Below are 11,583 nucleotides of genomic sequence, written 5' to 3'. Positions count from 1 at the left end.
GTAATATAAAATTCTACACTTAATCCATCATTTCCTGGAGATTTATTTAACTTTATCTGATTCAAAATAATTTCACATTCTCTTTTAGAAATATACCCCTCACAGGATTGAATAGAATCCCTACTTAATGTTGGCAAATCTTGAAAAAAATGTCTACTATCACCAAATATAAAATAAAAATTCTCAGAATAAAGGTTACTACAAAACCTTTTTATTTCTCTAATTATTTCCTTAGAATCACAAACTACCTCATCATTAACCCATACACTCTTAACAATCATTTTCCTCTTATTCAATTCCATTAACTGTTTGAAATAAGATGAGTCACCTTCTCCACCTTCATACCACGAAGCCCTTGAACGAATTTTTATCCCTTCATTCACGTAATCATAAAATTTTTTCAACTGTTTCTTTTTATCTTCCAGCAACGTAATTCTATCACTATCTAATCTTAAAAATACATCATTTTGTAAAAACTCAATTTCTTCCTCAATTCTCTGAATTTTTTCCTTACGTTGTTTGGCCAAATTTATAGAATATATCCTAGTAAAATTACGAATTTTCATTTTCAAAAAATTCCCCCAAACCCTTTTATCTTCTATTTCATTCCGAAGTTCTCCCAATATCTTTATTATTTCATCTTTCATTTTACTGACATATTCACTATCTTTGCACAAACTGTTATTAAATTTCCAATATGACGCCTTAAAACACCTATCATTTTCCTTATCATCATTAGGTTTATTCAAAAGTTGCAAAAAAATTGCTGAATGATCTGGCGCAATAGAAGTTAATATCTTGCATTCCTTTACAACGTCATGCAACTCACTCGAAATAAACCAATAATCAAGTCTACTTTGCATAAACGGAAATACCTGTCGATAAGTATATTGTCTATCTAAATTATGGGTGACCCTCCATATATCTATCAAATTACATTCCTCAAGAAAATTATCAAAACACTGATCAAAATTTGTATGCTTCTTTACCATTGCTCTCCCATTATAATCTAATTCAAAATTTCGTATCAAATTAAAATCTCCACCAATAATAATCAAATTTCCTTTATCAACAAAAGGATGCAGAATCTTTTCAAGTTCAGACAGAAAGTCTCTCCTCTCTGTTTCTTTACCCCTCACTGGAAAATATACATTTATAATGACAATTTCCATACCTTGAATTGTAAAACACATTTCATCAAAATATATCTACCTTCTTGATCTGTATCCACAACATTCAATTTTAAATTTGCATTTACCAACAACCAAACACCTTTACTATGTGGTGTACCATGACTAAAATAGGACACTCCATCCCACTCCTCTCTCCACTTTTTTTTCAACTTCAGGAGAGCTATACGTCTCTTGTAATAACACAACATCTGCTTGTTTATACGTACACCAGCTAATAATGTTCTTTCTTTTCCTTTCATCCCTAATACCTTTTACATTCAACGAAAGGAAATTACAGCGAATATCTAAATCATCCCAAGCCATAGTTACAGACGAGTACTGCCAGAACAAGCACAGTTAATTCACCTGACTCCGAGATACATCCACAGCTACCATCTGCACACACACAAACACACCGCTTATACACACACTCACTCACACCGATTACATTCACAATTACACTTACATTCGTGGAGTCCTGAAGGACGTCCATGTACACTTCCATAACCAACGAAACGAGTCTCTCTCCCCTCCCCCCCCCCCCAACCTCCCACTGCATTGCACTGACAATAGTCCATGGGCCAGGCCAGATATTGGTACCATCTGAGGTGGCAATACCTTTTTGGTGTCATTTTGTTTGTCGGGCATAGATATCCTTATCAAGCTATGATAGCATTTTCAAATGAGTAGCTTAGTCATAGTAAATGAATTTTAAGCCAATTTGGTCTCGTTGTTATATCCCTATACTTCTGAATCGAAACTAACCGCTATACAAAGAAGAGCACTGTCTCCTGTATGTCCACAGGTGTTCTGTTGTAAACGCGGTGCGCTTAGTCTTTATTCAAGGCAGCGAAGGGAATATCCAAGGGTTATGATGTCCACAGCGCTTAGTCAAATATTCAAGACGGCGAAGGGAATATCCAAAGCTTATAATACAGTGTATATCCCTTTATCTAAAAACAACAACAAAAAAGCAATTTCTCGTGAATTTTAGCGTATTTTTCAATTAATTATCATTTTCCGGTGAAAACGCTACGTTGAAAACGTTAATACCACGCCAATGTCGCTTTATTTCCATCCAACAATGAAAGATTATGCAAAAACAGTGTTCCGGTACACTACAATACATTATAACTAATAATGTTGTAAATGAACAGAGTGATTTTTGTTTAAAACTGATGTATTTGTTGAGAGGGTGGTATAAAAACAGTATAGATAATCCCTTTTATTAGGAACTTTAGATATGATAACGGTACATTGTTCTAGATAAAGACTAAGCGCACCGCGTGACAGCTGTGGACATCATAACCCTTTGGATATTCCCTTCGCTGCCTTGAATAAAGACTAAGCGCACCGCGTTTACAACAGAACACCTGTGGACATACAGAAGGTAGTGCTCGTATTTGTATAGCGGTTAGTTTCGATTCAGAAGTATAGGGATATAAAAACGAGACCAAATTGGTTAAAAATTCATTTATTATGACTAAGCTACTCATTTGGAAATGCTATCATAGCTTGATAAGCGTATCTATGTTCGACAAAGAAAATGACACCAAAAAGGTTTTGCCACCTCGGGTGGTACCAACAACCCATTTTTCGGCTCTTGGCCCATGGACTACAAAGAATGGACGCAGGCAATGATTTCCCCTATACCTATACAACTGCATAACACTTGATCAGCATCTGAAGGAAGAAGAAAGGAGTAAGATGAAGAAGAATAATCAAGAAGAAGAAAAAATAAAACAAACTCCCGACTTATACAGCTTGACCTTGTATTGTTCCTCTCTTGGGTGCCCCTGGGATATGGCTAACGAAGTTGTAATACCTCCGAGACCAAATCGGACTGTGCATAGCTGTGACAAAGAAGACAGCTCGAGAGGGATACGCCCTGTTCAATATACAATCTACTAAAAGACACCACAGTGTTAAGGGGAAAATAATTGTAATCTAGTATCTTCTGTTCTCTTAAACGAAGGAACATTTCTGTCGACCAGACAGGAGTCATTATCAGACTACCAAACAAATTAAACTAGGACATGACAAAAAGAAAAGAAGGAAGAGAAAAAAAATCGAGACATAACAAAAAGAAACAAAAGGTACGAAAAAGAACTGAGAAGCCATTAAGGCTTGACCACCTGCCATCCCATTTACTGCACTATGCAGAACGATCTATCTGTGTCTATACTCATTATCGGCGCTTGAGGGCGACAAACATGCTAAACTGATTACTAATAAGAGGGGTCATTGACTAACATATGATACAAAAGGGTTTTCAGTGGTATTACAAGAGAGTTGCAATACAAAAGAGCTTCGAACATGCATTCTTGATCGACAAATAACTAAACACCTGGCTTCTTAAGCAAATCAGTACATCAGCTTTATATTGCTCTTGAAAGACCCATGGCCATAATTATAAAAACGATTCGCACCACTCCCGAAACCAGATCGGTCCACGGGCATGACAAAACAAAAACGAAACAAAACAAAGCAAAAGAATTCTTTAGAAGGACACGCCTTACGTAATTGTACTTTACCACAAATAGTAAGTACGTCCCCGCACCAAAGGAGGTTCTAGCTGTAATGCCAGTGAAAATTCCACTGCTGTAAGTTTTGTTTTCCATTCAAACTTTTAGTGGGCCAGACAGAAGACGTTAATACTGCCATCATAATAACGTGCCTTAGCCCAGTTTCCTATTTTCCATCACGGCCAGAAAAGAAAAGAAAGAGAGGGCAACGCCTTGGGAGGTCATGACTATAAAAACCTACCCAAACAATCAACTTACAAAAATGAAACAGTGCAGCTATTTTTGAAGGACACACCCATAGAGATAGATACTTGCATTGATTCCATCTGCATGCAATCTGCATGCAATCATTACACACCAAATGGGTTATGTAACAATGTCTTCCTATAGAACAAACAAAAAAAAACGACAAGCGCAGATTGTTCTAACTCGCTTGTATTAGTTCTTTTCCATTTAGAACAGATTGTAGTCAAAAGTAGGTATTCTACGGGGAACCTAATTAACGCATATGCTATTACCTGATAACGAAGAATAATGATGTCTTAAAAAAAAAATGATATCCCAACCTCTGTTGTCCAAAAACATTGGTTAGAGGAAGAAGGAAAGAAGAAAAAAATGAATGAGTTACTGCAACCAACAAAGTATTCCTATCTCGGTTACGAGGAATTGCTGTGATTGCTTGGGTAGGTTTTGACGAGGAAATTGACAATTAGATCACAAGAGAGAGAGAGAGGAGAAAAAAAAAACCTCTGTAACTCAGAAACCTCTTTCAAAATCATGTTCATATTACTGCTGTCAAAACAAATAAAACAGCTCCATATTATCCAGTTATAATCACAAATATTTGATGTGCATATTATATATCGTGTCACATTCCCCCGCACTTGTATTACGCAGGCCTCAACGCCATCATGATTACAAAACACACACAATGACAGTCCATATCGTCCGATCTCAAACTAACTCTGATCAACGGAGAAACGAGCATATAAATGACATCATTGCAAGTTTCCTGCATTCAATCTTATAATACATTAATATCTGATTTGCTTTAACGGAAGAAAAAAAAAAGAATTGTATGAGTTGCTGCCATGAAGCAACCAACCAGAATGTTCCTATCTCGGTTACGAGGAATTGCTGTGATTGTTGACAATGAAAATGACAAATAGATCAAAAGAAAACCTCTGTAACTCTGAAACCTATTACTTCTGTCAACACCCACAAAACGACTCCATCTTATAGTCACAAACAGTTGATGTGCATATTATACATCGTGTCACATTCCCCCATACTTATTATTCTATCACGTAATACTTCGTACAAGCTTCAGAGGGTTGCATATTCCTCGTGCTTTAGGCAGGAGCTTCACACAGGTGGAAGATTCAAAGTCTATTGTCATGATAATGAGTTTGAGTCTTCGAGTGTATATAAAGGAGGTGGATATTCCACGCCTCTCATCTTTTTCTTGTGTGAACGGCAGGAGGTTACGTCTTCGTCTTATCATACGCAGTTTCTCAACTATGGATATGTCGGAAGTCGGGGGACAGTCGACGGGCCCAGTTCCGTCCACAGCTGCTGTGCCGTCGATGGCGGATTTCGAACTGTTAAAAAACGCAGTTAGCAGCTTTAATGGACAACCAACCATCTGACGCTCAACATCCCGCCGGGCAGCATGCGAAGCATGTGCCCCAAACTGCCGGCGGGCATCCTCGGCGTAGCCGGGATGATGAAGATGACTTGTTAAGCATCTTTGCGGAAGAGTCTGTTGTATCAGGCGTGTCGTCCCTCAGCCGTCAGGTCAGCTATGACCCAGAAGCGGACCTTGAGATTTTCTCCAATGCACCAGTGAACAAAAACACTGGCTTTGACTCTGACGACGAATTATATGGTCATGGCCCCGAGGTGCTTGGAAAGCCCGTTTTCGACGCACTTTCTACCCGGCTAACAAAAGCCGTGACCATGCCGCCAAAGACTGAGTGTCTCGAAAAACTGGATAAGCAATATCTAACGCCTGCAAACGTCCCGGCGCTGTGCGCCCCCCTTTGTCGATGAACAGCTATGGGCGTCCATTCCTACCAAAGCTAGAGCGGCCGACTCTCGAGCCCAAAAACTTCAAAAAGCCGTAGTACGGGGAATGATCCCTTACGCCCATATCCTGGCAGAACTTCATGATGCCGCCGACAAGAGGGCAGTTGATGTGAGCCGCGTCAAACGATTGGCGCTGGATGGGATAACGCTGGCGGGACATGCCACGTATGAAATCTCGATGAAGCGCCGAGAAGATTTAAAGCCATCTTTCAACCCAAAGTATCGGGGAATTTGCAGCCGAACCGTGCCAGTGGGTCAGACACTTTTCGGTGGTGACCTTTCGGCGACATTGAAATCAGTGGGAGATACCTATTTGGTGGGGCAGAAGATCGCCCCGTCATTAGGAAGATACCGCCGCCGTTTCGGCAACCTCACGAATGGCAGACGTCCGGCGTTTCGCCCGTATGACAACTACCGCGATACGCGGTCAGGCAACCGTCATGGACCTCCACAGAGATCGTTCCGGCATGCCACGATCTCTCGTCCTCCCCCTCCGAGATTTCGGGAGACTGCTGGCCAGCAGCGAAATGCCCGTGACGACTCTTCAAAAAACTAGTAAGTTCAAAACATCAACAATTCCAGGCAGGAAGACTCAGGTTCTTCAGACACGCTTGGTCGGCTATAACATCCAATCAGTGGATAATTGATGCCATCACTGGCTACAAAATCAATTTTGATTCTACTCCCAAACAATCACGAAACTCCCTTTCCTTTCCTTTCTCCCACGAGGAGAAAGCTGCCATCGAAAAAGAAGTCAATTTGCTTTGCCAGAAAGGTGCAATTAGCGAAATTGCTAAGGGAGATGTTGCCTTCTTATCCACTATATTCACAGTTCCTAAAAAATTAGGAGATCTCCGACCAATTATCAATCTGAAGAACCTGAACGCCTTTGTAAAACATGAACATTTTAAAATGGAAACGTTCAGAGATGTTAAGGAACTGTTATCGCCATTCGATTATTTAACGACAATTGATTTGAAAGACGCTTTTTTCACAATTCCAATGGCTGATGAGCATCGAAAGTTTCTATGTTTTTCGTGGAATGGAAAATTCTACTGTTTTAATTGTTTGCCTTTCGGCCTATGCTCGGCCCCACGTGTTTTCACTAAAGTCATGAAACCTGTCATTTCGTCCCTTCGATGTAAGGGAATTCGTGCAGTTATTTATTTGGATGACATTCTCATTTTTGCACGTTCCCAAGAAGAGAGCGCACAAATACTACATGTGCCGTCGAATTGTTGACAAACTTAGGGTTCCTAGTCAACTTCGAGAAGTCAAGTACTACACCAAAGACGGCTTTGATTTATTTGGGTCTTCAGCTAAATTCGGTTGAAATGACAGTTAGTCTAGCTCTCGAAAAAGTGGTGAAATTAAAGAGTTGCGGTCGAATTCTGTTATCGTCAAACCGAGTTACTATCAGGGACCTGGCAAAGTTTATTGGTTTGATTATTTCCACTTTTGATGCGATCCCTACGGGGCGGCTGCATTTTCGCACATTAGAATGGTTCAAGACAAAGGAGCTTAAGAAATCAAACGGAAATTTCAACACTCATGTCCAGCTGGGGAAAAAGGAGCTCCGGGAGATAGTCTGGTGGGTTTCTCAGCCTATTGAAAGTTTTCAGACATGCTTAGCTTTGCCCGACATATCCATGACAGTGAGCACTGATGCAAATAATTCAGGCTGGGGAGCCTTTTGTGAGAATGACGGCTCCTTTGTTCAAGCTAGGTGGTCGCACTTAGACGAATCACTTTTGCATATTAATGAGCTTGAACTCCTCGCAGCATATCGAGGAATCCAAGCGCTGTGTGATGTAACTACCAATACACACATTCACGTGAAATCGGATAGTAACACAACAGTGGTTTACGTGAACAAGATGGGAGGAAATACCCCAAATCTAGACTGCATCGCAAGGGAAATGTGGTCGTGGTGCCTTAGTAGGAATGTTTGGCTCTCGGCCTCTTACATACCAGGCATTCATAACATCGAGGCGGACACTCTGTCTCGAAAGGACATGAACAAAGAACTTAGCCTTCGATCACATATTTTTGCGATGGTTCTGTCTAGGTCATTTACACCTGATGTTGATTTGTTCGCTACTAGACACAATGCCAAATTGCAGATGTTCGTGTCATGGAAACACGATCCACTTTCATGCGCTGTTAACGCATTTTCTTTACCATGGAGTTCGCTAACCCCATATCTATTTCCACCTATTTGCATTCTTTCTAGAGTCCTGCACAAGACAGTTACATCAGGACAGCTGCCAGATGGCGCTGCTCATCGCTCCATTGTGGAGAGCCCAGCCCTGGTACCCCATCCTCCTCGAGTCATTAATTGCCCCGCCCATTCTCCTCCCACGGGGGTGTCTAGAGCCCCTCCCCACGACGTTGCCAGACATCAGGCTAGTCGCCTGGACCATCTCAGCGAACAGTGGGAAGCAGAAGGCTTTTCGGAGGACGCTAGACGTCTTCTCTCCCGCTCATGGAGGGAAAATACCAACAAACAGTACGAGTCTGCTTGGTCCCAGTGGCTACATTGGTGTAATAGACGATCGTTTGATCCGTTTAACCCAACTATAGTTCATGTTGTTAATTTTTTGTCTTCCCAAAGTTTGGGGAAGAGCTATTCTACAGTGAACTGTTATCGTTCAGCGCTATCATCTGCGCTACCACCTATTAATGGTTATTCTGTTGCAAAACATCCGCTTGTCATACGATTGATGAAGGGAATATTTAATGAGAAACCTCCGAAACCGAGGTACACGAGCACTTGGGAAGTTTCCAAGGTTTTGGACTATTTAAGTTCCTTAGATGTTAATGAAAATCTCGATTTACTCCAATTGAGTGAAAAGCTTATTTCTCTTACTGCTCTTGTTTCAGCTCAAAGAGTTCAGACGTTAGGTCTTCTTGATACATCGTACATGACTGTAAATGATGAATGTGCAAGTTTTCAAATTATGGGTTTGTTAAAGACAACGTCACCCAAGGCGAAGATCGCTCCCCAGTCGGTTGAATTACCAGCTTACACTCCAAATGAAAAAAATTGTGTTTTGTCCACTCTGAAGGAATATCTCAAACGAACGGAAGTGGCTCGTCAGGCTAATAAGGAGACAAAGCTTTTTCTTTCGACGAGGAAACCACACAACAAGGCGTCGAACGCCACAATAGCAAGATGGTTAAAGAACGTTCTAGTCAAAGCAAAGATAGATGCATCAATTTTCTCGGCCCACAGCTATCGTAGTGCGGCCAGTTCAGCTGCCTTTTGCCACGGTGTTTCGATCCATGAAATAATGGCTAGGGCAAACTGGTCAAACTCTAGAACCTTTAGGGAGTTCTACTTTAAGCCTTCTACAGAACAAAATTTTGCGTCCACTATCCTAAATCTTGGGACCTAGACGATCGTGAATGACGTTTGTGTATAAACTTGAATGTGGCGATATGTGTTCTGTTTGACATTGTATACAACAAGTGCCTTCATGTATAACCTCTGACATATATACAGCGACTTAATGTTATTACCAAGATTATTGTAACAGCCTTGTATTGCCGCATTGCTATCCAACTTGTCAACTGATGTTATTATTTTTTGGTCGTGGTTCTCACCGAACGAAAGTGCGAATATTAAAACTGCTCAGAAATACACATGAATGCTACTTCGCCAGCTGTGTTTTCTTTCATAGTTGCCATCTGTACTGTATGACATACAAAACAGTTCCCGTGATGCTCTTTGAATTGTTATGCAACCCTCTGAAGCTTGTACGAAGTATTACGTGATAGAATTCCTAAATTATGCGAATAAATGAAGTATAATTGGAATTCTATCAGTAATAATGAAGTACAAGATGAGGAGGGTCCCGCCCACACGCTGCATACACACAGCATTGATAACAACAGGTCTTATTCCCTCCCCTTGTTCCGCACGGAAACTGTTTTATCATTCTGTTGAGATTGTGATTGATGAGTGATAATGGCATATAAACGCAAGGCCCCTTTAGGGCGAACATAATACACAGTGCATGTGCCTGTTGAATTGAATGACTGTGGTGTCTTTGTTTTCACGTACGTAGTCGTGATGTTGGAAAGGTCCTTTGTTCACACTTCGAAAGATGAGAGGCGTGGAATATCCACCTCCTTTATATACACTCGAAGACTCAAACTCATTATCATGACAATAGACTTTGAATCTTCCACCTGTGTGAAGCTCCTGCCTAAAGCACGAGGAATATGCAACCCTCCTCATCTTGTACTTCATTATTACTGATAGAATTCCAATTATACTTCATTTATTCGCATAATTTAGGAATTATAGGCTCAACGCCATAATGATTACAAAACACACACAATGTCAGTCCATATCTTCCGATCTCAAACTAACTCTGATCAACGGAGAAACGAGCACATAAATGACATCACTGCAAGTTTCCTGCATTCAATCTTATAATACATTAATATCTGATTTGCTTTAACGGAAGAAAGAAAAAAAATTGTATGAATTGCTGCCGTGAAAGCAACCAACCAGAATGTTCCTACCTCGGTTACGAGGAATTGCTGTGATTGTTAACGAGGAAAATGACAAATAGATCAAAAGAAAACCTCTGTAACTCTGAAACCTATTACTTCTGTCAACACCAACAAAACAACTCCATCTTATAATCACAGACAGTTGATGTACACATTGTACATCGTGTCACATTTCTCCACACTTCTATTACAGGCTTAGTGCCATCATGATTACAAACACACACAATGACAGTCCATATCTTCCGATCTCAAACTAACTCTGAACATCACATTAGAAAACTAATGAACTGAATAAACGGAGAAATGAGTATATGACATCATTGCAGATTCATGCATTCAATCCTATGATACATCTATATCTGATTTGCTTTAAACAAATTTGATTTCCTCGCCAATACCATAAGCCACCTTCAACCACTTTCAATGACAGCGTTAGTAGTGTCTCCCAAAAGGCATACATTCCAAAAACTATTTTAAACAAAATTTCATTTTTTTAACGTTTCTTTTTATGAGGTTCTTTCTTATGTATATATATTTTCCAAACTCGTAAAACAAATCCTCAACATCAAATATATATATATTTATTTCGCGCCGAACATCAAGAAAATCTACCTAAATGTGTGAAATTATGTTTCAATAAACATGTTGTTAAACCAAGCAAAGTCCAAACATCCAAATAAAGTTTCTGTCCCTGTTGCGTTCATTATAATGATAATGACACTCAGATCACTTCCCGTCTCCTCCTCTAAAACGATATACGTTTTATATCCCCAGCACAAACATAATGATACTATTCGGATGTCACAACCCCCCCCCCCCCGAAAAAACACACATTTTACTTATCGTTTACAGTACCAACTTTCTGCTGTCCATATTCATTCCCAATTTGGCGATGAAATCTCTTCTCCCATCTAATATACCAGATAGTAAATGAACTAAATCCATAGTCTCAATATTGATATCATATTCATTTTCTTATTACCAAAACTGACTCACTAAGGGTAAGAAGCATTATAACTTCTGCCATTCATATCAATCTATTTCCATTATTTTCATCAAAAATTCCTTTTGTCAGACATTGTCAGAACTGAGAAAGTCTTCCCCTTCTTCTCCGAACATTTTATCAGGCAACCAGTGATTTCCCCAATCCATGCACTCGCACATACATATTGCATATACACGTGTATCTATCTTATCTATATCGACTCGACGGCTTTGACAAACTCTAGAGAGCAACTACGTACTTACATACACAAAACTGCTCTCAAAATATG

At 40.0% G+C, this 11,583-nt stretch overlaps 1 protein-coding gene and 1 pseudogene across 1 annotated transcript; both read left to right on the top strand.

The window, feature by feature from the left end:
• Window positions 1-5,326: 5,326 nt before the first annotated feature.
• On the top strand, window positions 5,327-6,341 carry LOC139727294 (uncharacterized; annotated as a pseudogene).
• A 1,205-nt stretch (window positions 6,342-7,546) lies between these two features.
• Window positions 7,547-9,183, top strand: LOC139727293 (uncharacterized). The gene is made up of 2 exons (XM_071638246.1): window positions 7,547-7,596; window positions 8,019-9,183. The coding sequence occupies exons 1-2, from the start codon at window positions 7,547-7,549 to the stop codon at window positions 9,181-9,183; spliced, it is 1,215 nt and encodes a 404-aa protein (XP_071494347.1).
• Window positions 9,184-11,583: the final 2,400 nt, after the last annotated feature.

Source organism: Diadema antillarum, unplaced genomic scaffold, assembly GCF_040938485.1.
Source record: "Diadema antillarum isolate AM-2024a unplaced genomic scaffold, OU_Dant_1.0 seq00000124_RagTag, whole genome shotgun sequence".
NCBI lineage: Eukaryota > Metazoa > Echinodermata > Echinoidea > Diadematoida > Diadematidae > Diadema > Diadema antillarum.
This window is presented reverse-complemented; position numbering and strand designations above follow the sequence as displayed.